Raw genomic sequence first — 25,719 nt, 5'->3', positions numbered from 1 at the left:
GGCAGCAAGGTCACTACCCATGCAGTCTTTTCTGGCAACTCCTGGCTGATCTTCTAGTTAATAGCTACGTATTGCCATTCTATCCAAACGTTTCTGTGTCTATGTTTCCCTTTGGTAGAAAAATCAATTGATGTCAGCGCTAGGCCAAGCTACAGAGCTAACAGCACTTTATTGAGAGTAACATCACTTACATCAAGGATCATTAACTATAGTAATTTTCCAAGTTCTATTCTGCTATAAAAGATCCACTGATAAACAGGACTTGTATTTGCTAGTCATTCTCATGATGCATGATCTGCTTAACAGGCAACAGAAATTATGATCATTTTTCAGTAACATTGAAATGGTTTCTTTAGTCCTTTAAAACATACACATTATATGATAAAATGACAAATTACCATCACCAAACGAAGACTATTCACTCCTTCAGCAATGTAAAATTTGTAGCAACAAAATTTATTTGTAGAAATGCTGAGATCACACACCAAAGAGCTCCCAAAATATTACAAAAAATGCCTATGCTATTTTAAATTTTTGAAAAACATGGAGTAATTCTATACAGAAGACGTGAAAATACAGATTGTTAGAAAAGTGAAGTATTTTGTTGAGGAAACAATATAAATACTTTCACATACCTGGAACCAATCAATAGTACAGCAGTTTATGAGTGAGGGAAACTGTCTCAGACGATTGCGGAAAGCATCTCCAATCGGGCTGAATGCTACCACAATGTGGAGATTTTCTTTGCAGCAGTTCACAAAAAACGCAAACAAGGCCAAGGGACTGAGTTCTTCATGTTTATTGCCCGCCTGAACTACTGCACGAACACCCTTAGGAGTAATACATAGAGTAAAAATGGTCACATAATTGCTCATTAAGCACTTCTGAAGTCCTATAACAAACCTGTTAATGATAGCATCACCATGAATTCTTTATTGATAAATGAAATAGGTAGAATAAACTACAAGAACAAGTAGTAAATACTGTTTGAAAATAGGATTACAATATTTATCTGTGACCCTGACAACTCATTCTACAAATGACCATCTGCTGCCTTGAGCAACTGAGAATACATCAGAACAAAAATTAAAAATCCATCCCAAGATGAGTTCCAGATGGACAAGACATATTAAGATGAGACAAGGTTAAGAAACATTCTGAAAAAAAATAAAAAAAATTCATAATTAGCTCCCTTAAGAAATAAAACCCCAAAGCTTTCTAATGATATATACAACTATCAGGCTTAATTACAATCAATCTTCAGTCACTCAAAAATTTAGGAGATACAAACAGATGAGGCAAATTACTACTCTCATTACACAAAAGCCACTATCACAAAACGAAATGTTTGTCTCATTATCTACACTTTAAGTGCCATATAAGTCCCCTAAACAACATTTCAAGTCATTAACTTATCAAGAACTTTTTAAGCTTTAATATTACACTAATATTGCACTTACCTAATCAGAGAGGAAGGCTTAAGTTTCAACCATCAAAACATATTCCATTTTTTCATTTGCCAAAAACAATAATCTCTCAAAACAAGAAGAAACCTCTAGATTTGAAACTAAAGACTACTTCATAAAAATATTATCTTTAATTAATTAACAATCCATGAAACACTGACTATAAACTCCTAAAACTCAAATTATTCTTCCACAAAAGTGTGCATACTTTACATAATCCTGCAATTTAAATAAATTTAAAATAAAATAAAATAAAATAAATTTTTGAAAAAAAAATTAGTTCAATTAGTTCAGTAGCCACAGAGTAAAAGTGGAAATATTTTTATGGAGAAGATATAAATGAGTAAAAACCAACTTTGGTCCCGTTGCCATATTATGGATAGGTACCAAGTTCTAGCATATACCAAGTGAATATATTCATACAAACTGTAAAATTGTGTAAGTGCCACATTATCTTAATATTGTTATTATTACATACCTGGCAAGAATGAAACAGTAATAGAGAAAGGTGATTAGAATTATGATCTGACTTCTTTGCAAAATACATGGAATGCAGGTATCAACATGCTCCATAACTGAAGCTCAAGAAAAAAACACCCAATAATATTTATCAAGCGATAGAGTTATTTCAATAAAGAATATTTGTATGTGTACTCAGAACCACTTTGAATGTCAACTAGAAGCAGGCTTCAGTAAGTTATTAGTAAACACACCACAGAGATATAAAGACAGCACAGCATAACGTTCCAAATACTGTTAGATAACATTAAGTTTCCAACTTGATGTATACGAAGATTGGTACCTCTCCCTCCCAACTGGTGACTGTATTTTGAAGATCCAATCCTGATTTTAGTTAGAAATTTTTAAAAAATGCCCAAATACATTGCTCTTCTGAGCCTGAATTCATGGAGCATCCTTCCCCAACTTGTCTCTGAGAGTAAATGTCAAGACTACGAAATTCTGTCTAATAATGATCTAGTGCCCTAGAAAGCAGGAATCTATTGACAAGGTCAGGCTGTGTTTTCTCAAAAATTGTCTTTGCCCTTAACTAATCAATGAAAACATTATGATGTATATTCTTCTTCTTCACAATACACTGCAAAAAGTTACTATGGCCATGGGGTATTTATGAACAAAGTTCTCTATGCGCACAACTTAATGCATTTGTGAACAGAATGCCAGGTCAGAGTTAAAGCTAGGAGTAGGCATAAGCTACTCCGTAAGTCTACTAATAACTGGCTGATCTATATAAGGTCTCAAAAAGAGTCACAGAATTAAATGCATATACCCAAAAGCTAGACTTGACTCTGAACTGACGAAATAGCTTAATAGGGAGTTGACATTAAAGAGAATTTCTGAAGATACCTCTATAATTTCTTGTTTTTCATCTGGTGCAAAAAGATTGGGTACCTCCCCAGTGTTGAGGACACTGTCAACATCTTCTAAAAAGCTTTCTTCTTTAATTTGTGCATCTGTGATTAGAAATACAGTTTTCAAGCCTTTTACACCTGCATTCTTCAGAAGACTCTGAAAATGTAAGATAGTTAAAATATTGTATATTCCAAAACATCTCTCCTCAAAATTAAGTCCAAATGCAGACAGATTATTCATACTCACTTTCAGATCTTCTCTCCACTCATTCGTGCCATAGGTCTTGGAAATCTCTGGTTGAAAAACACACATTTTTGCCATGAATGCTGCTAAACGGGTCAAAGACTGACGTCCACTTCCTCCCATTCCAACCAACAAAGCATTACCCTCTGGCTGCTTCAGAATACGGCTTATACGAGACAAATGTTCCAACATATACCTATATTTGAAATGTGCTGATTACCAGAATGGCAGAAATACATATACATTTGTGCACCTATAAATCTGTGAAACAAGTATAGAAGCAGCATCTCCAAAACAAATTTCTGAAGGTGGGGTAGGGTGATGGGGAAGAGGAAGAAAGGTAGTGGGTATGCACCACAAGATAAAATTAAACTCGCTGCTCTTCTATTATACAAATATCAGTACTTAGCTAAAATTACAAATGACTACAAATTACCAAAAGGAACTGGCAGCAGTGAGAACAGGAGCACTTTATGGATAAAAGTGTCAAAGAAAAAGAAAAATAACAGAAATTCTCTACTTCTAAATCATAGCAGTATTATCAATTTTAACTTTCGTGAAGTGTAACATTTAAAATATTTTTTGAAGGAGCAACTGGGGAAAAACAGGTTATATCAACAAACCTCTCCCTTCTGCCTCTGACAGTGTTTTACAACTTATATGTGAAATAGATATTAGAACAACATCTTCAGAAAGCAGTGTCTGCACATTACTGAGAGTCCTATCTATTGTGAAAACACGAGCATAATTTATCTCAGAATACGCAACAAGATCTACAGGAGATCACTTCCTTAAGCAGGTAGTTAAAGCAAGCTGAGCAGCAGTTTAAAGTGGTCTCAAAAAAGGTTAAAGCATTCAAAGAAAGATAAATTCTTGGGTCCTTTCATTGGTTAGCAAAATACAGGAGTCAAATCCAGATGTTAATCAATGAGATTGGACTTTAAGGCTACAGTCAGACATGCTCTCCTGGCTGCTGTTCAGTGAGGTAACTGTGATATTGCTTCTGCACTCAGGAAGTGGTCTCTGATCGGAGTCTGCCAGCTCTTCAAACTCCCAGCAGAGCTGTATATACAGAACGTTGTCAAAATTACCTAGCCTAAAAAAACCTGCTATTAGAAGTGTTTAAATTAACGCTAATCACCTTCACGAAGCGTCTACGTGTCCAGTTACACTGGCAAATATGAAAAGGCAGCAACCTCTGGCAATAGGGAGGAGGAAGGAGGAAGGAGGAATTGTGACCTTCTAATCCGTCTCAGTTGTAGCTCTTCCTGATTACAAGTGAAGGTAACAATAGCAGCCTCCTGAGTCTAAAATTTCACAGGATTAGCTGCAGCACCAGGTTGGGTACATGCCCTGAAGTGGGGCATGGCTGTGCAGCATAATAACAGAGCAGACAGACAGCTCTGATAGTGCTCTATCTCGCTCTGCACCTCACAAACTTAGAATCCTTGTCCTTGGTGAAATGGAAGTCCAGTGGCTGCAGGCAAAACTGACATCCATCTTCACCAGCAACAGAGGCCTAGCAGAAGTAGAGTGCCCACCTAATTGGGTGTACAATATATCTATAACAACCAAAGAATATATTCAAAGCCCCTTTGGAGAAAAACTTCTCATTATTTACTTTTGGATAGAAAAACAGGGGTAAAAGGGAAAAATCAGTTCACTTTCATCCAAAAATTTGTAAAACTACAAGCACTCTTGTGGATGCATAAAGCGGGGGAGACATTCAAAAAACACAGCCCAAAAAATTGGATATGCTAAATTATCAACTACTGCTTAAAGCTCTTATTAATACAGATTGTATGCACCTGAAAACTACAAGGTTCATTCTTGTTTTGTGCATTTGATTATATTCATCCAGACATTGCTCCACAACATCACCGAACTGCTGAAGGCTTGGAATTTCAACATAAAGTCTTTCATCTCCCTCAAGTTCTGGACTCATGTAGTCACCAAAAAACAAACTTCTCATGTTTTCTTCTGTTACCTTGGTAAATATTCAACAAATTATGAAGTCAAGTTTAATATTTAATGAACATATTCCTCACTGGAATTTTAGAAAACAAAGCAGAATTTAGACAAATACTCTAGACATGAGAACAAGCACTCTGAAATATTTTGACTCGCAGACAACATCCAACTCAAAATTATCTATTTCCTATATTAAACAATACACATTCTTAATCATTCTTAGAACGCATTTGGCTCAAATAGCTATTAACACGACCTTCATGATTACACCAAATTTATGTATGTATGTTTAGCAATTTTCAATATATTATGAAATGAACAACAAAGTCCACAAAATTATTTCGTCTATACATCAATGAAATGACAGGGGAAGAAAAAAAGAAAAACAGAAAAAAGGAAGACAAGACATACAGTATAACATGATTATGCAACATTGTAAATACTAAAATTTCATAACAATTACAGAATGCTGTTTACCACACAGTAGCTCAGTCACAAGCTAAATTTAAAAAGGGAATGTCTCCTTATCCTTATCAGGTCTCAGGAAATCCATTTAAGAGTATTCATACTTGTATTTCTCCTTGCAGGTACTGTACTATGCGCAGATCCCTGCTACTTTTGTGGTAGTGATTTAAAAATTACTCTGTTTATTTCTGTTATGGTGTCTGCCTTTGTCCAAAGATTCAGTACATGCTGCTACATCTCCAAGAAAAGATGTGACAGATTTTTTTTTTTAAAAGTTGCTCTGCTCACCTACTGATTAATTGGATGCTTGATTTCTATGGGCAGACATCTAGGAGCTTAATAAAACACTGTATGTGGTAAATGAAATTTTGTAAGATATAAATACTCAGGGTTTTTTTGGTAAAACACAAACACAACTTTTTTAATTAAATAAGAAACAAGTTTTTGTTTCACTATCAGATACAGAAAATTCTTTTATGGAAGAATTATTTCATTTTAAATGAAATATTTTTTGAAAAAGACGTTTACGGACAACAGTTAAACCCTTCCAAATATTTTTACTCTTTTTTTTTTCAGAGAAACCATTTTTTCCAAATTCAATTTGAATTCCCAAGCGCATTTGATCCAAAATTTCACCTGTGATTGAGCAAGTTTCTAGTCTTAAATTTATAATGAAAGCAATTGTTTTGCAAGAGGTTAAACTTGATACTCACAGGTGTGCTTTCCTGCTTCAGGTGTGCAAAAACTGAATCAAATGCTTCTTTGAAGTGTTCTTTCACAATGTGTTTCATTAAATTGAACAACCAGGCTCTATCATTGTCTTCCACTAGACGGTCATAGAAGACACGAAATACCTCATGTACAAACAGACGAATCATTTCGTGTTTGCTTTCAATTGATTGTTTCTTAATGAGCAAGCAGCCATGGATAACACGTGAAAAGTCACGCAGGTTGAATATATAATGAGATTTGGCTGGTGTGGGCAAAAGATTTTTGATGGCTTTCTTATACACCTTAAGATAACAACAACAACAAAGAATGAAATCAAGAAATCGGTAACATCAACTATATTATTAAAATAAATCTTAAATGCCTTCTAAAACTATATTTCTACAAAAAAAGCATTTCACACTTAATAAAGCCTAATAACATCTAAAGATCCTGAAGTCCTCTGAGTATACCAGATGCACCTCATGCAGTTCTGAAATGTATGTGTACCACTAACCTAATTGCAAATGGGAAAGGTAGTTGTAGCAAGTGTGAAGAAATCTGTTGTAGGACCAAGAATACCACTCAGATCTCTTGACTTCCTTTAATTATATGATATCCTCTTTCAAGTGAAGGATTGAATGATATGGAATTGTAATGTCCTAGATTTTCACCTGTTAAAATCTATTTGTTTGCATATCTACAAATTACTCAAAAATACAAAGAGAGCCAATAAAGATGCTGAAGTAATAGGCAGATCAAGAAAAGTGTCTTTTGACTATGTTTTGCTCTGATCTGGAATGCATACGCTGTTGTTAGCTCATGGTGTATGACAGAAATAGTGTCCTTTCTCATCACATTGAACATAAATAACATGCTGAAATGAATGCTGACAGAGGAAGCATTTAATCTGTCTCTATACTCATAGGTGAAGACAATTAACAAACACCAACCTGCTGAAAAAATTGTATGGTAAAATCAAGTGTTACAGGTTTGACTATATCCGTGATAATGAGTACACATTCCACCTGTTGTCCCATGTCCAAAGCAATTCCAAAGCCCAGTTCTTCTATTATATATAATATATATATATAAATTATATATATCTTCTATATAATCCTAGGATTTGGCAGGTATTGCTTATCAGGATGAAAATTCCTGTTAGAACAGATTCTCTAGCAGGCAAACGTGCAAGAGTCTAACAGTATAAACAAAATTTCATGCAGTCTGATGAGAAATACCTGCATGACTGTATTAAAAGACAACACTGAAATTGGTCTAAGATGTATCCTGACAAAATGAAATGTTTCAAACACATAGTCAAAAGTGTTCAAATCGCTAGGAGCTGCTACTAGTATTTTCTGTTTAAAGAAGCAAAACTTGCAAATTTCTTGTGAATTACTTTGTTTGTTTTGGAAGGATTAATTGAACCTACAAAAAGATTTTTAGTGGCAGTAGTCAGTCTTGTGGTTCATACAATGAATGTATTATCTAACAATAGTTCTGAAATACCAACTCTGCAAGTCCTTGGAATTAGATGGATTCAGTTTTGAATGCGTACAAGCAGAACTAGCGGAAAAGTCTGAGAAGGGCCACAGTTCTGCAGTAGAAATCAGTCACATCCCCTGCGAAACTTCAGCCATTTGATTTTGCCTTTGAAGCTGATGAGATTTTCTGTCAGAATTTTTCATTTTTCATTAGCTACCTACCAGATTTCCACGATGAATACATATGGCAGGCAATAGATTTGTTCACACTGCTAATGATTTCTGCCATGTAATAAGCCAAAGCTATACTTTGATATGCCTGTAACAATGCCTCTTTGCAAAATTCGAATGACACAAATTGTCATTCCTTTTTTTATGTGTACAGTACACGCAAATGTGATACTTGCTGAAATCTGTAACATGGAACTTCACAAATTACTTAGAAATTTCATACAGCTGGGCCTAATGGCTCTCAGATTCACAACATTTCTGTCATGTCTTTTGTCACACTGGAGTCAGATTCAAGGCTGCATGTCCATATTGGCTTCCCCAGTCTGCTGTGATGTACCCATAATTAGCATAAAAACTGGGAGAGGAAAGAGGAAAGTGGAGAGGGTGATTTCTTCATTTTTAGTTTCTCCGAAAAGGAATTTTGGAAGGGTTGCAATTTATATTTTCATTTTGGGTTTGTGTGTGACAGCTTCCCATGCCTGTCTGGCTCCAAAAAGATTCGAGTCTCATCTACTTGATGTTATGTGGACATGTAACACAGAGGCCATACTAACACAAATTTAAAGACAATTTCCCTAGAATAAGAAAGTTACTGCAACAGTAAAACTAAGACAATTTTCTCAAAGGAGGTAAGACTGTATGTTAAAAATAATAAGGAAAAAAAGTAGCTAAAATCTCTAGTTCACCAATTATTATAGAGACAGTGAAACTTTACTGAACACATTAAAGGAAACTTCGATTAAGGTATTTGCCTCTTACCTCTAAAGTGGCAGCGACAATTTGATTTCCAGTTGTGAAGAACTCAGAAGAAAATTCATTAGTGCGTAAGTAGAAAGATACTATGGTAGAGAAGATGCGGACCATTGTGTCATCGCTAAAAGGATTAATAGTGCAAACGTTGAAGTGTCGCAAAAATCGAGGAGTAACAGGATTCCTCCCACCACCTGGAGGCCCCATAGCAGCAAGTAACTGTACATCAACAAGTGTAATTTTTGATGTGTCCTTTAAATCATACCTTCAAAATAAATTGCAATGTGACATTTAGTTACAGATACAACACATTTGTTACAGCTTAGACGCATCTATATTACCGAGTACTCTCTGCATGCATAATATACGTACATAAAAATACAGTATTAAATATTAAATACTATATTTTTAATATATATTTATATATAGTTTAAAACCAAAAAACCACACAAAAAAACAACAACTAGTGCTATAACTATGGCCCAGTTAGTCTCAACACATCATGCTGGTCTGCCAGAAAGATCATTTGTTTAAACTGGGTTACACAGAACCCGAAATGAAATTTTGAGACAAGTATTTAAAGCTGCAATGTGGCAAGATACATTATCTCTATTCAAGAACAACAGATACTTGAGCCTGGAATCACAAGTGACAATATTTGAGAAGTGCCTGGAATCATAGAATAATTCAGGCTGGAAGGGACCTCAGGAGACCACCTGTTGCAATCTTCCAATCTAAGCAAAGCAAAAAACCTCAAAAGCATGGAAGACTTTTAACTAATTTTTCTTCATGCTTATTACCAGATCTGATTTCATTGTTATTTTAAAAAATTATTTTGAAATGTTGTTAAAAAAAAATATTGTGATCTTGGATGACATTAAAAACCAATGCAATGAGTAAAATTAAAAGTTTTATAGAATTGCATATATATATATATAAATATATAGATATATTAAAAATATATAAATATATATAAAAAAATAAAAGCTGCCAATTCACTCTGAGGAGGAAGAGAAAGGAAAGAAACAAGGAACTGCACCAGAAAAATAAAAACAATGAAAAACGCAGATATTAAGTCACTTAACAAGCAACACAGAAATTGCTTCAACTTTAAATAATATAGTTGTATATAAACCAAAGCTATCTTAACATTTACAAAGCACTTTTTAAAAGTTTTGAAAGTAAAATTCAAGTGAATAAATAATCATAACAACAATAAAAAAGTTTCAATTGTATTACAAATAATTACCAAAATCCATGGTCAAAGAACTGTCTTAAAAGTTCTATAGGAGGTTGCGCACCATACGTCTCCAAAGCAGGCATATTCATATCATCTACAAAAATAATGCATTTTTTTCCCATTGGAGGGCCAAAGACTCCTTTGCGCCTCTTGTCCAGCCTGGCCATAATAATGTTCTATAATGCAGACAGGAATATTCAAAACATTGATTATATATTGATATACGTTGTCTTTTTGAAACATAAATTCTCTCTTCTACTAACCTGGGTCTGATTGGCACTGGTTCGAGCTGAAAAATTAATGAAGAAGGGAAAGTAGCGCTCGTTTTCCAAGTTGTTCATTAACTTGTCCTTGACATACACAGATTTCCCAGTACCTGTTGGTCCCACTAAAAGCAGTGGTCTTCACAAAGAAAGAAATAAAGAGTACAGACTGCAGAAATCTAACAAACTGTAAACTAATTGCAGTTAGAAGTCAAAAGTTATACTAACTTGCCCTGCTTGTTCTACCTCTAAAAACATTCCATGCCTGATGGAGAAACTAAAATGTTTTAACATACTCATATAACCCTCTCATAATTTTAGTTTGCTCCTACCAACAAGACAAAGGAGACAAAGAAAAAGAGACATTTCTCATTCCTTCATTCTACTGGTTTTGGAATACGTATGAACATACATGAGAATTAAATTTCTCCTGACAGGTGTTGTAGTAGTTTAAACTTCATAAAACTTTCAGTCTTGAAACTTAACCTGAGGCTGTATTATATTTTTATTCTTATATGATCTGACCATAGCTAATGTAACTCATTTTGATATGAGTAATCAAAGAAAAAAAATATATTCATTATCAAAGGAGAAAGAGAGTAAAAAAACTCTTTGGGCTGTCATAACAGCATCATCAGAACAAGCACATCAAAACTGGATTATAATAAGGCTTCAAAAAAAAAACAAATGCAAAATGGACTTATTGGCAACAAATTACATTTCTTGTAGTAAATGTCTATTTTTAACAGGCCAAATAAACTTTGAGGGCTTGATAAAAACAATTAATTCAATGGAAAGAATAAGAGATATTTCTGCGTATGACCAACGAAGTGAAGTAACTTACTTTCCATGGGTAACGAATAGCTCTATCAAGTAGGTATATCGGACTGTATCCATAGTTGGGACTATAATATCTTGAATCTTCAAATTTTTATCACTGTAATTAATATTTTTAATAAGTCCATTCCAATGAACCCAACATCCCCTGCCTTTCAGCTACAAAGAAATACAGATGTAAAATAGAATGGCGTTACTTCTATATGTATGGAAAGTTTTCTCTACTATTTCACTTTTGAATAATGAAAATAACAATTTCTAATAAATTAATATTAAATATTTTAGAAGTTCATATATTTAGCTTGCTTTATCTCACTAATCAAGTGTTAAAGTACATACCTAAGCTTAGACTCTTTTTTTTTCTTAAAGATTTTGTTCAGTCAAAACAAGCAAACAAAAACATACAAAAACCCAACAGAAGAATATATGCCAAAACTAAAAAGTGTAATTATAATCTAAATTTCTAATGGATGCTATAAAAAAAATTGTAATAGAAGCAAACTGCCAATGGGCTCAATATCCTGCTTTCCTTCTAGACAGTCCACATCTTTCCGTCTATACAAAACTAGATTTGAGTCTGTCAGCATAGTGTTAACTACAGAATAACTATAATGTGGCAACATTCTAATATAACTGATGTGTATATCTTGGTATTTTCTAAAAAAAAAAAATAAAAAAAAATTGGTCTGCACGTTCGTATTAAAAAAAGAAAAATAAATTAAAAATGCACTATGGGATTTAATCCAACACCCTACAACATCCAACAAGCTTTGTAAAGTTAAAATATCCATCTAGCTATATTTTCCTTCCATTCAGACTGTAAGAATCTACTTCTGTCGACTCAGGCGCAATCAATCACACCTCATACATGTAGTCATAGACCAAGCCTTTCTCTTCAAAGGGACACTCCCATTTTCCCACACTCGTTGGTACAGGATTTATTCCAGATTTCCCAGCCAAGGTTTCCCTCATGAAATTATCAAAAATTATTCTGCTGTCACCATCACAAGTTCCACCAATGGACCAAATTGTGGCAAAAGCAAAGCAACCCTGCAAGAGCAAAAAGACGAGCAGCTGTCTAAAAAGCTGACATATTATACGTACCTTGTACAGTCTGATTAACAAACACAATTCTGAAAAATATCATTAAGCAGACAGCTGTTACAAGTTACCCTTGAATAGCCCTGGTCTAAAGAGATTTAGAAATCTGATTAAAGACAGAGAAAACAAAAAACCTTACTCAAGGATGCAAGTATATGACAAAAAAATGAAGGCCACTGACTTAATCATTATGTCACATGACCAAGCCTGAGAAGAGTTAAATCATGTGGTCTCAGGGGTTTTCTAGTGGCAAACCAGTATCTAGGAATTTTCTAATTCTATTTTAAATAAATACTTTTAAGTTCTGTTTTCTTCAATTTTTCATAAGAACAGTCATGTAAGACAGACAGAGCATACAATTAATATAACCCTCAGAAAACACTCTCCCCAAGGAAATTTTGCTCAAGCAAGCCTATCAGTATTACACGAACATTTATTTCCTATAAGGAAATAAGACACTTTGCTTTAGCTAATTATTTGGTTACACACACATTTAGCAAAAACACTATTTAACCCAGTTAATTGGAAAAATAGAAAAATATTTAATCATATTTGTTACTTATATATGAGACGTGCCTCATTTGGGCACTTCTGAAGTTTTTGGGGAGGAAGGAGGTAGTGAAATTGTTTCACATCTCTTATCCCAAATTAAAGTTGTTTTGATTAGTCCAATTATTTTTGAAGACGGCATATGCAGAAACAGATACACATTTTTCTACAGGCTAAAAAAACCAACCATAATCCATGTACGGATGTTTTTGTTGGCGGGATCTTCTTGCACAGTTTGACAAATCAACATTTCAAAAAGCCGTGTAAGAGCTACTACAACATTGGTATCGCTTGTAGGTACTAGTTCCTAAGAGATACAAAAGAATGGATGTTATATTTCACATGTTCGGTTAGTTTATCTTCTGGAGCTAAAATACCGAAATAATTAGATGATTATCTAATTCTGAACAAATATTTGAAGGCAAGGTTTACATTGACTTTTATTCTAAAGACCATTTGCCCTCCTTATCCTTGAAACATCAAGACATTTAGTTTGTTAACTATGTTCATGACTACCATGTGACCACTACAATCATACATCTTAAAACAATAAAAAACCAAACCCACAGAAGTAACTACAATAATAGAGGAGGAAAAGCCTAAGCACTGTATCACACAGGGTTTGCAAGAAGCTACATGTACATTTCCCTAACACTTAAAAAAAGTACTTCCCTATTCGACATGACAATTTTAAAGAAAAAAATATATCTACAAAATTCTCTTGGGAAGACTTTCCACTCACCGCTTTAAACACTTATTTTATTTTTAAAAGAACACGGTGAAAACTATGATCAACTTACAAGTCTTACCTAACATTCTCATTTTAACTTTCCAAACTGGACCCTAGAATTGCCCTTCCCCAAACAGCAGGAGGCTGATGCATATTCATTCTAGTTGTGCTTGTCATGAGAGAACAGTCCCTCTCTGCCAAGGGTAACAGAATGGAAATGACCAACTAGGTACTGCAGGAAAAAAATGGCAAAAAATACCTTGCACTGTTTCTGACGGAGTCTTAGTGCTGGTGGTATTAACCAATCAAAAAGTCCCTGCAGGAGATCTTGATGTCCCTTTATGTCAAGAGGTTCCGGCAGTTTACTCAACCAAGAGGTCACAAGTGGCCTCCAGCCCAGTTGAGAAGGTTCCAAATAAATCATGCCACAACGACTGACTGTAGCAGGCTAAGGGAAAATGGTAAACTTATTTTATTATACATTTAATATACTGAGGTTTGGTTTATATTTTCATTAAATACAAAACTTACTGATGCCTGGGAAAGATCCATTGTTTCAAAAATAAGACTCATCTGAAGGGACATTTGGATGATCTCCCCACTCATCAAACAAAGCTTTAATAATTAAAAAAAAATAAATCACAAGCAAGATTAGAAAAAATATTTGTAAATTATGCTTCCTATCACAGGAAAGTTCTATATGAAAATCAGTAAAACCAAGTGTAAACAAAGGCAAGGTCAACCACATAAAACGCTTAATCACTTGGAGTAATAATTATTTTTTTTAAGCTTTAGCTGAATTCTTCATTTAAACCATAGTACTCCACATTATCCTACCAGTAGGTTCATTACAGGTAGCTATCATCTTGCATACGACAGGATTAAGAAAAGACAGTAAGCAGAAAGGAGAAAGGATATGGAAATCATCTGCTGTGATTGTTGCTAATACTGAAGCATTCCAGCTACAGATCCACCATTCCTCCTTATCAAAATGAAAGTCCAGTTTGAGTACGTTGACACACTATCATCCAGTACTTGAAATGTCATCTCTAATTATTATATTCCCCTTTGAGATCCCTAAGGCCCATTTTCAAAAGTGCTGTATGGTTACAACTTTGACTTCAGAAGTCATTAATTTTGAAAATATAACCCTTTGTGTTTTGGGAATGTAAGTGCCTAAGTTTGTGCAAGTTTTGAAAGTGTGGGATTTACATTAAATATAATTAAAATTATTTTTGTTACAAACTGACAATACGACATTAAGGAAATACCATACATTTCATGTCTTACAGCAATAAGTTGATTCTGTGATTATGACTCCAATAAAGTAAAAAAAAAACCAAAACAAACCAACAAAACCCCACCACCACCACCACCAAAAAAAAACCAATAAAAAAGCTTACAACTTGTTACCAAAGCCACCTTGCACTTGTTCTTCTCAAATGCCAGGCACTGCTGTTTGCATTTGTGATTTTATATGTAGAATATTATTTTCAAAATGTGATATTTTTTAGGCATTTATTTTCACTGAATGATACCTTTTTGTTGTCATCCAGAACTGTGTTCATGCTTTCTATCCACAGAGTATCAATTGGGCCATCAAAGATAACCCATTTGCGTTCAGGAGTCTCAGATGATGCAAATTCTCTGAAAGTATTAGCAACTATACCATCTGTCCACTAGAGGGGGAGAATGCAGGAATGAAAAGACAGTATACATAGTTCAATTTAAACTGCAAGTAACAGAAGAACCTTCCATTTCCTTTTAATTATTCTTCTCTTGTTCTGCAGAGAGCAGAAAATAACTTTGCAGTTTCACTGAGGGTCACGCAACATCAGCAAATTTTAAAATAGTGGTTTTTTCACTTAAAAAAATATATTGTAACAAACAGAAGAGCAGCAATTCAATTTACAGAAACTCAGAAGTGCCCCGGCTCTGTCTTACACCTGTTTCTCCCCAGAGTCACCCTGAGTTTCACTATTTCACATTCATATTGTTTTTTCTCCAAACCTAAGCTTCCCACTCGGGGACCCATGAGTTCATAATTCTAGATAGTTTTTGCATTACTTTGACTATATTGGTTAGGAATAGACAGAGAAATTAATACAGTTAAGTTTGGTATGATTTCCTAAGCATGGATGTATTCTCACATCTAGTTTCTCCCAGGATGTAACTATATTGGGACAGTGACCCTCAGTACAGTATTTCTCATTTTTGTATATTTAAACCTACATGACTGCATACATACTTGGTACTGAATTTATTTTTATACACTAATTTAAAACAAGCCATAAAAATATTAGTTAAATTAAAACTTAAAATTGTGTTCTCATCTGTGTTTAAAATCATTAAATTATGATTTCAATGACTTACTATCCAGAATAATGGCGGTCTTATATATGGGGGGGGGAGGGGGGCGGAGAAAAAAAAAAAGCACTAGAAATACTACAGAGGAAAAAAAGCAGACAGTATTATTATTTCCTAGTCTTGAACCCATACTGGTATGTTTGCTGCTTTTTTTTTAAAAAAAACCTAACCAGTAATTTAATTTATAGCACTGCCTTACAAACACTGTCTGGAGTCCAGGGAACAGATGAAGAAATGCTGTCTGGAATTGGGATTTAAAAAACAGAAGCAGGAGCCTTGTAAATTGCCTTTCTTGCCCCTGAAAACAACTGTGAGTGACACCATGAACTAACCTGAAGTCAGAAGATACTAGAACATGTTAGAACACAAATGCACTCATATAAACCCCGTGAAGGCCACAGCAGGTGAGAGAGGAAGAAACATATAGAAGTGGGCAATTACTATACACTATCTTTAAAACATACATTACCTCATGGGATACCGCATCAAACTGCCCAAAAAGCTGACCCATAGTGATTGATTTTGGATTCACAGTTCTAAAAATTACTTTTTCTTCTTCACCATAACCACGCTCTTTCATAAGAGACAGAGTATCTGCCAACACATGTAGAATTTTGGTCTTCCCAGAAAAAGATTCCCCTACCAGCATAAAGCTGTTAGATGGGAAAAAAAAGCACTATTAATAATGTCTTGCAATTTAAACTTTTACAGACCACATGAAGGCCAACAGCATCATTCATACGCTTAAGGCTAATTTTCAACTAATTTTGGAAAAGCAGAGCAATTAAGCCTGGTTTGTATATATGAAATATTATTTAGTCAAAACCAGTTTATTTGCACATGCAAATTTAACTGCACAGCCACTGCACACAAGTTGCCTCAAAAAATATAGATTTATCACTAGTTCATTTATTTGCTGAATTACTGTCTAGCTCCTTTTCAGCCTAGAAAGAGCTTATAACAAATTTCTGAAAGAATACCAAGAGTAGGAACATGTACTACACACACACACCAAAAAAACCCCACAAATATCAATCTTTGTCCACATTTCAAAATAACTTTTTGAGTCACCCAGCAGAGGGATGCAACTATAACAATGTCACGCTGAAAAGATAAATATTTACAATCGTATGACTAATGTCATACTGCTTATATTTTCTCCACACAGTTGCTATTCAGCAATAAAAGCTAGGAATGGCAGAGATCTGATAACTAATATTTTAGTATAGACAAACTTTTACAGTCCTAAATCTTCACCATACCGATATCCGCACCTAAAATCATTACACATGTGAGGCTACTTCTGATAGCGAGGGTAGTACAATTCCCCAGACATACATTTACAAGAACTTTGGTACATGTAAAAGCAGAATTGGTAACCAACTGTACCAAAAAAAATAGAAACATTTTGCCACCCTTAAGACCTTTTATATTCAATATAAATAACCACTAAAGTATAAGTCAAAATTACAACAAACACTGCTTGTGAAACAGTAATGGGAATCTTACCCATGTCTAACAATCATCATTTCGTATGTCTGTATCATTTTCTCTAGAAAAGCTTTTACAGGTTGAACATTATGTCGAACGCAACATTCGCTGGCACATTCTAGAAAATCCTAAAATCCAAACAGATCATAATCTTATCACTGCTACAATATAAATTACTGTCTTGGGATAAAGTTTGTGCTCATCAATAAGGGTTTCAAATCACTTAATAACCAAAACACTATTAATCAGAATATACAAAATATCACTGGAAAAAAAAGAATAACTTCTGTACTTCATATGCTAGGAGTTAACTACAATTTTTATCTTGAAGAGAAGGCATATCACCATCAGGAAACCAACAGTGTGCTTTGGAACAATATGCTTTTAATAAGAGTCTAGTATTTACTGGAAATTTTTAAAAAGTTGATCCATTTTGTCTTTTCCAACATGCTCATCTTCTTCCCAACCATCCTCCCACAAAGGAGCTACGCTTTGTTAATGTTAATTAACAATTTAATTGTTAATTAAAATAATAAAAGAAAACACAAACACAAAACTTAATCTTACTTAATTATGTCCAAAAATGAGGGAAGAAATGAGGAAAAGACCCTAAAATTTGGTAAATCTGCAAGTCAATTTTTAATCTGTAGGATGCCTTACACAACCCTGAGTAAGGGAACTCAGATATGGAACAGATACAAGAATTATCTTTGGTATTAATCTTCACTGCAAACATTCAGCAATTTTCCTTATCCTCCAATAGCTCACAAATTACTATACTATTTACACTTAGTTAAAAAAAAAAAGCACCACAAACCAAACCAAACCGCAATGATTACGTCCAAGGAAAAATTACAAGTGTGCTTACATTGTAGTCTGCATCAGGAAGCTTGATTCCAGGAAATAAATCACTAGTTATACCCATGAACAAAGGTATATCATGTGACAAAAATTTGGGCTCATTCACATCCTTAATGGATCTAAGAAGCTAGGAAACAAACATACATTTTACGTTCTTATTAAAAACACAGAATAAACAGTTCAGTAATTAAAATAATCTAATGCATAACAAAGATTAATTAAATGGTGCCTTTGATAAGCAGTTAAGCTCAACTGTGCAAGCATCAGCACAGCACTGAAAAGAACAGCAAGTATTTTATTATCAACATTTCACAAACTAAGAAACATGGATCAGTAATGTGACAAGACGTGGTGGAACTGCCTTCAGAACTTAGAACTGCATGCATCTGTAAAATTCCTTAAGAATTATTCCCTCAGGAACTCACCAATATATCTTCATCTTCCGTGGGAAATTTCAGTTTTAGATTCCCAGCAGCCACCAACACAGCTTTAACTGCTCGCATACCGTAGTCATAGTGATACTGAGAGGAAAGCTGTTCTGAACAAAGCCTGTAGGTCATTACTATCTTCACTGACAATGACTTAGCATTCAAAAATCCACATGAATAGAGTGAAATTTCTGCTATCAGAGCATAGTTAGGAACCATCATGGCTACTGTTCGGAAAAGAACCTGAAATACATACCCAAAGAAATATCTTTCAATTATTAATTGAGGAATGGAAAGTAATTCAGAACTTTTGCAGGTAGTGGATCAGTATTCATCCCATCACAGCATTTCTAACTGAAAACAGTAACATCATTTAAAATTAAGGACTGCTTAGGCAAGCTGTGGATCATTTAAAACAGTTACACTGCAAAGCAGTGGCCTGCAGAACATTTGGGAGCCAATGAAACGGAAGAATTATCAATGTTTGCAGCCTATGACTCAAGAGGAAGCTAACATAAGTAAGCTGCCATCAAGATCCACCTCAATGTACAATCCAGTGCAGAAAAGACACTGTCTCTCCCAGCTCTTTCCTCATCACTGTCGCAAGAATGCAGTTAGCCCTTTACACTGACACATTCAACACAGCGGTACGCGAAGGAAGGTGTACACAGCAAGTGAGAGAATGTACTTCCTTTCTTTAAGTGACCTGCAACTGGTATACTCTTTGTGCTGCATTACCTCTGTTTTAAGTTGGCATTCACAGTATAGTTCCCCCTGAGGCAACTTGCTCTGGCCCAGTAGCTCTGTGTGATGTTGAGTCTTAAGGAGCAGATGCCGTTTCAAAAGGCTCCAGATACTTAAAGTCAAGTGTCCTCAATGAAACAGCTAATCTAGTCAAAACAGTCATCTCAAAGATTTTATTTAATCAGGTAACCTAAGCAAATTCATTGCATGTATTGTGTAGTTTGCTAACACCTCTTTCAAATAGGACTACAATAAATGCAATGTAAAAATACTTCCTTAAGGCATTTTTTCCAACATACCCCTCCATCTTAAAAAAGTTAGCATCCAAGTCTTTAAACTACACGCATCCTGACACTTGCCAGTTTACTTTCTACAGCATTACATCCTTTGTCCTGGAAAAATAATAATGAAAAACACTAACAGACACAAGAAAATTGAAAAAAAAAATTTCAAATTCCTTCAAAAAGAACAGAGTACTTTCTGCGGGAGGGAGAGAAAAAAAAAGAGGCTTAGTATGCGTAAATTGTATGACAAGTACATGTTTATATTCCAGGTGGTACAGTCTGAATTAACAGCAGCAATACAAGTGTCCCTCTTTTTTTTTTTTTTGAAAAATTAATTCTTAAGCAGAAGCACATATTTTATTATTTTACCTTTAGATTATCCGGAAGTTCAGAACGTCCTGCATAACCTGGATTCATAGTAATAGCTACAAAACAGTTGGGGTTAAGCTTCAGTTCAGTTCCTTCAAAAAGAAATGTTTCTAGCTTTGTCTGTATGGCTCTCTGGATGCAAAGGATCTGCTGTGCCACGACAGACAGTACTTCCAGTTCAATGCGATTGAATTCATCAAAACACGCCCATGCACCTGATGAAGCCAAACCCTTGAAAAACTGCAAATGAAAAAAGATGGCAATAATATCGCTACCAGAATCTTTGAAGATTCAAAAGAAACTAAGTGTATCATGTTGGAAGTTTAATTACATGAAAGATACAATTATGATAATAATATCTAAGCCTGTTTAGAGCGAAGATCAGTGATGTACTGGAGAACAAAGTCTTTTCTTGGTTCTAAAGAAAGCTAAATCAAAAGATCCTGATCCTGTGAACTCTTGTTTCTTTCATGTTTTAATTAGCAACTTAATAGGATTTTGCAAAGCACAGAAAATTAAACACATGTAGAGACCAGTACATAGCGTCCAAGGGTAGCAGACCACAGGTGCCACATGTATTTGTCTCTGCAAATTAGGGACCCTACAGTTTTCATCCTAAAAAAATAAAATACAAAATACATTTATTTTCTATTTACCTTTCCCATTGCCAGGTAATCGAGGCCATCAGAGCAGTTGAAGACAACACACTGAACAGCAAGAGCTTTAGCCAAGTCTTTGGTGGTCTCCGTTTTACCTGTCCCTGCTGGACCCTCTGGGGCACCACCAAGGTTTAAATAAAAGGCTCCAATCTAAGACACAGAGATAGTTTATGGAAATGATCAGGTAGTACTACATAGTACTATGCAGTAATACATAGTATTACATTCATATGAAATTATTCTGAATATCTGCTTCAGCAGGGGAGTTGGACTAGATGATCTATATGGTCCCTTCCAACTCTAAAAAAAATTCAGTGAAATTCAGTGAAATTCAGTGAAATTCAGTGAAAATGTTAAATTAAATTGAACTAGAGAGTTTCATACAATCATTGTATCTAACATTAAAATTATGGTTGTACTAATTAAAACATAATCTGAAATTTACTTACAGCTTGGAAATATATACAAAAGAATTGAATTTTGACCCTAACGGAGAGTTTAGTTTATCATCATCATGACCATGATTAGTTACTCAAAATTCCTTAGACCCAATCTTTCAGTTCTTTCTTAGATATGTCTTTCAAATTAAATTCCATGCTATTACTTGGCTGCTCCTCTTTTCTATCTCTGTTTCTCCTTTAATATACTTTTTTTCTGTTTTCTTTTTCTTTCCCACATTATCCCCCTTTGTTGCATGTGTATTCCACTGACCATTCCATATTCTCTCCTATAATCCGTTGAAGTAGGAGGAAAATCTGACAAAAAAAAAAATAAAGTTGCAGACTCTAAACAAAAACTCAGATGTATTTGGCTTCCAATCCTCGTTATAGGGCCCCATTTATATTGACAAGCACTGGGAACACTATATTAAGACTTTGGTGGGCAAAGGACAAGAGTTCCATTTGCCCGAGTGCCAGGCTTCCAATTGCTTTGCTCCAAGATTCAAGGTCTGCGAGCCTAAAAAAGAAACAGACTACCAGCTGCATCACCCTCTCACACCAATGTACCTTGATGTTTTGACAAACAGGTATCAAGCATCAGCTACAACCACACCATAAAAATTTAAGCTACAAAGAGGGTGAAAAAATATCTTCAGATGCATCAGTCAGGCCTTTTCAGACATTTTCTTTCTTAAACCCTACGGAGTTTGTGATTAGGTCTCCACAGCACAAAAATACCATCCTAGAACAGGAGGAGGATGGGTGCTCAGTAAAACTTGAAATCATACTCCAGCCAAATAAACTGCAGTAAATGATAGTCAGAAAAGTGATAATCTGAGATGACTTTGGTAACTTTCAGTTGTCAGCTTAATTGAGGATAGACCAATACAATAAAAAACACCTCTAACAAGAGCAGGGATACTAAAAAGTTGCCAAACTGTTAAACTAGTCTTAGGAACAATATGCTCACAAGTGGATCCTTCTCCACTTTATTTAGCATCCACAGAACATCAGAAAAGGATTTTGTGTTCTCGTAATATAGACAGTAATAAAAATATTTGGTATTTTTTCTGTTTGTATTTTAAAAAACACATCCACAACAGAACAATCCACTAAGGTTTCAGTCAAGTTGGTGAGCTGTCCAGATTTGCTGTTATAAGCCAGTTTAACGTTCAGTATTCTACAGAAATCACAATCCTTGGAAACTGCATTTTAACAGAAATGCCAGAGTCCAACAGCAACTGCAAGCCCTAAAAGTACAGCTGTAACGAACAGTGTAAGAAATACCATATTACAGTAAATACAGTACGTAGTAGCACTAGTGGAAGATCATACCAAGGTGCGGTAACACCTGTCTGTAAGAGGCGTAATGACAAGGCGTGGTGAGTTGCCGAGGTATTCATAGGCATATTTTACATTGCAATTAATGATGCAAACACGAACTTCCTCAGATTCCCAATAATACCGTAGTTGCGCAAGCCACTGAAAGTCTGTTTCACTCTGCACACCTGATAAGCACAGAATTAAAAGCACTCATAAAAGATGTTTTGGATAAGTGGATTTTCTATGAGCTTTAAATTTAAAACAAATTTGAAATTATTGATGTTGATGCTCACATCTGAATACTCACAGACATATCTTAATACTGTTGTGTTTTAGGCAGCAAAATCAGATTGGCCAACTATTTTTAATTAACTACGTATTAAGACACATGTGAAGAAAAATGTTTTAAAAGATAATTACCACTTTCAATCATTTCCATAATGACATCTCTAGCATGAACATCAATAGTAACCAAGGCACCCAGTGTAGTCCTTGTTTGCTTTGACAGTTTTCCTCTTACCAGCTCTACAATATCATTAAGTTGAAGCTGAAGTTTATCATAATAATCCTTTAAACCCTAGGAGAAAAAGAGTAATTATGAAACTGGTTACAAGACAGTTTCAAGTGTTCCAGACTTCTTCATGTTGACTAAACGTCTTAACGGAGATTGCTTATTAAGCCATGCTTTTACATTGTCATGTTTTTCAACTTCTCTCTCATTCACAGCTATATATTTATGTTGCAAAGCTATGTTTTAATCTGTGCTTGCCCTAAACAAGAATATTCAAGTACTTGAATCAAAGGTATAAATCACTATACATAAATTCACGTATATCAAACTCACATGCTGATCCTTTTCCAAATTCTATTTTGATTGTAGAAAAATGTTTGAGTAAGCAAAATACCTTAGCTGAAACAAAAAATTAATAATGATTTTTAAAAAAGATTATTCATTACAAAGTACCTCTGGTCCATTGCAAAGAACTTCATGTACCTCACTTGTCCAGAACATCTGAGACACACACAATACTACTTGTCCAGGCCACTCCAGAACCCATCTTTTTCTCTCAGTCTCTAGATATGCCTGAAAGAGTTAAATACAGTATATAAATACAGTGTCAGTGCATATCTGTCATAACGTAACACAGAAGCATATAACATGATCCTATTAGTATTCTTTGCTAAAAAAAATATTATTTTCCTATTCTCAAAGTCCAAATGAACTATTAAATGTTCTTTTCCCCTTAGATTTGCAATTTGTTATCAAATAATTTTAAAGATTCTTGCAATTATCTTTCTATATTACGTAACTATTCACAACTTGCAGGCTTCATACAAAGAAACATTTTCTGGCTAACAATTTTCTTTTAGGAGGGAGCAAACATATTACAAGTGTTGCATTTCTAACTTGCAATTAAATAAAAGAACTTGAATAATTTATTTATATTGGGTGATATATCCAAAAACACAGTATTGCTGCCAAACTTCTTTTAAAAGAACTTATATCCAGTGTTACAGGAAAACGACCTGATTCTTATTCAAACAAAATTCTTACTTATCTCACTAGCCTATAAACGCAAGTCATGTTAATTTGGTCCTTGCTCCATAACTTCATCAACTTTTGTGTTCAGGAAGAATTTTAGGAAGCCAAGAGATAGCCTTAAAATAAAGATAGGTCTGTTTGTGCCAGTTATTAAACTATTACAAAACCCATACCATTCTTGATCTAGCAATAACATCACGTATACTCTTCAGCATATTATCTTCTACTTGAATTAACCACTTCTCCACTGCACCTCGAGCTTCAGAAGTAGATATGGTTGAAATGAGTTCTACACGCTCGCCTTCAGAACTATACATTGCTTTAATATCCAAATTGGGAAGGAAATGTAGTTTAGCAATGCCTTCAAAACACTTCTTCAAGTGAGGTTGAACTCTGAGAGGATCCTTAGTCTCTGACAGGATCTCCAACATTTCATCATTAGACAAGAAAAAGAAGCTAAAGAAGTTTTAGAAAAAAGAAAAACAGAAAAAGCCAACAGTATTATCAAGCGACTTTAAAGGCTGACCTTATTTAAAACAAGATAAACATTCAGAATATTTTCTTTTTTAAGTAGCCAAAACTCATCATACCGGGGAAAGAAGAGACGTTTTTTCTCAAGATAAGCATTAAGCCCTCTCATGATTTTGTCAAGAAGCTCATTACAGTTCTGAAGCTTCTCCAATAACCCTACCAAGGAAGTAGCAACAAGAACCTGTAACAGCACACACATGCAAACTTTAAGTTATAAATAAGATACCTCAAACAGTAGAAGTTATTCAAATAATGTACAACATGGCTTTGTTCCAAGAAAGGCTAGACAACTGATGCAGTAATTCATTGTATATACACTGAAAACAAAAGCATTGACAAAAAAAGAAGAGAAGAGAGAGAAGAGAAGCTACTGTTTCCTTTTAGAACTATATATATTCCTTACCTTTGGGTCTTTGACACAATACTTCATAACATCTCTCCAGTGTCTATCCACAGTCTGAAAGAGACGCCCCTCTTCTGGCATCTGTTGCATAATATCCTCAGAAGAAAAAATGGGTTCCAAATAAAGCCACTGTGCTTGCACCTTCAGCCATTCATCAATAATCTCCTGAGTTTGAATTAAGCAACTTTCCCATTCCTTAATAAACATTAAAAGAATGTCACTGTAATATTTCCAAATAAATTATGTTAGAGAGAATAAATACAGGAATGGTAGACACTGTGGTAGTTTCAAAGAAGAAAATAAAAATGTCTAGCAGTAAACAAAATAAGAGAAAAATATTTAGCAGTATTTGGGTTCTTCCTCGTATAGAGAGGCCAAAAGAATTCAGAAAGTTTAACTTACACAGAAATTAATTTTCAAAAATGCATTTACCACACTTTAGTGCTTGAGCTTTTAACAACTTACTCCTTAAGTAATACCCAGGAGGCTAACAGCGACAAATTCTGTTTCATCTCCCCACAGCAATGAGCTCTTGGTTTGCAGCTGAATTGCATCAGAAACAGAAGAATACCAAAAAGGCCACACTAGATCACAGGAGAGATCCAGCCAGCCCAGTATCCTGTCCCTAAAGTGGGCAATAGCAGATACTTCTGTAAGATGCTGGAGAGGCTGCCTGTAAAGGGTAAATGTTATCTGTGTTCACTGAGCCTGCTTGAACATGAAGATTTCCTACATAAACCAACAAAGAATGAGGGAGGGTAACTGCAAAGCAATTTTACCACCTTCTCTCCTGTCAATAGTCATGGTGTTAACACCACAAAGACTACTCTAGCCCTGAAAACACAAATGCAGGTGTAAAGTGAT

The 25,719-nt window shown here is 34.7% G+C and overlaps 1 protein-coding gene across 1 annotated transcript in view; it reads right to left on the bottom strand.

The window, feature by feature from the left end:
* DNAH12 (dynein axonemal heavy chain 12) overlaps positions 1-25,719 on the bottom strand; it is a 70,249-nt gene that overhangs the window by 25,666 nt on the left and 18,864 nt on the right. The window contains exons 19-44 of the mRNA XM_074152702.1: positions 24,856-25,050; positions 24,512-24,633; positions 24,095-24,377; positions 23,343-23,462; positions 22,799-22,955; positions 22,391-22,563; positions 20,613-20,765; positions 19,957-20,196; positions 18,557-18,802; positions 18,139-18,258; positions 17,289-17,398; positions 16,249-16,432; positions 14,951-15,091; positions 13,944-14,027; positions 13,672-13,860; positions 12,870-12,989; positions 11,894-12,082; positions 11,040-11,191; positions 10,196-10,334; positions 9,942-10,108; positions 8,702-8,957; positions 6,230-6,529; positions 4,889-5,067; positions 3,084-3,276; positions 2,832-2,993; positions 636-830 (exon numbers count right to left, since the gene is read on the bottom strand). Coding sequence (XP_074008803.1) covers positions 636-830; positions 2,832-2,993; positions 3,084-3,276; positions 4,889-5,067; positions 6,230-6,529; positions 8,702-8,957; positions 9,942-10,108; positions 10,196-10,334; positions 11,040-11,191; positions 11,894-12,082; positions 12,870-12,989; positions 13,672-13,860; positions 13,944-14,027; positions 14,951-15,091; positions 16,249-16,432; positions 17,289-17,398; positions 18,139-18,258; positions 18,557-18,802; positions 19,957-20,196; positions 20,613-20,765; positions 22,391-22,563; positions 22,799-22,955; positions 23,343-23,462; positions 24,095-24,377; positions 24,512-24,633; positions 24,856-25,050 — 4,569 coding nt within the window. The remainder of the gene's footprint in view (positions 1-635; positions 831-2,831; positions 2,994-3,083; positions 3,277-4,888; positions 5,068-6,229; positions 6,530-8,701; positions 8,958-9,941; positions 10,109-10,195; positions 10,335-11,039; positions 11,192-11,893; positions 12,083-12,869; positions 12,990-13,671; positions 13,861-13,943; positions 14,028-14,950; positions 15,092-16,248; positions 16,433-17,288; positions 17,399-18,138; positions 18,259-18,556; positions 18,803-19,956; positions 20,197-20,612; positions 20,766-22,390; positions 22,564-22,798; positions 22,956-23,342; positions 23,463-24,094; positions 24,378-24,511; positions 24,634-24,855; positions 25,051-25,719) is intronic.

Source organism: Numenius arquata, chromosome 8 (genome assembly GCF_964106895.1).
Source record: "Numenius arquata chromosome 8, bNumArq3.hap1.1, whole genome shotgun sequence".
NCBI lineage: Eukaryota > Metazoa > Chordata > Aves > Charadriiformes > Scolopacidae > Numenius > Numenius arquata.
This window is presented reverse-complemented; position numbering and strand designations above follow the sequence as displayed.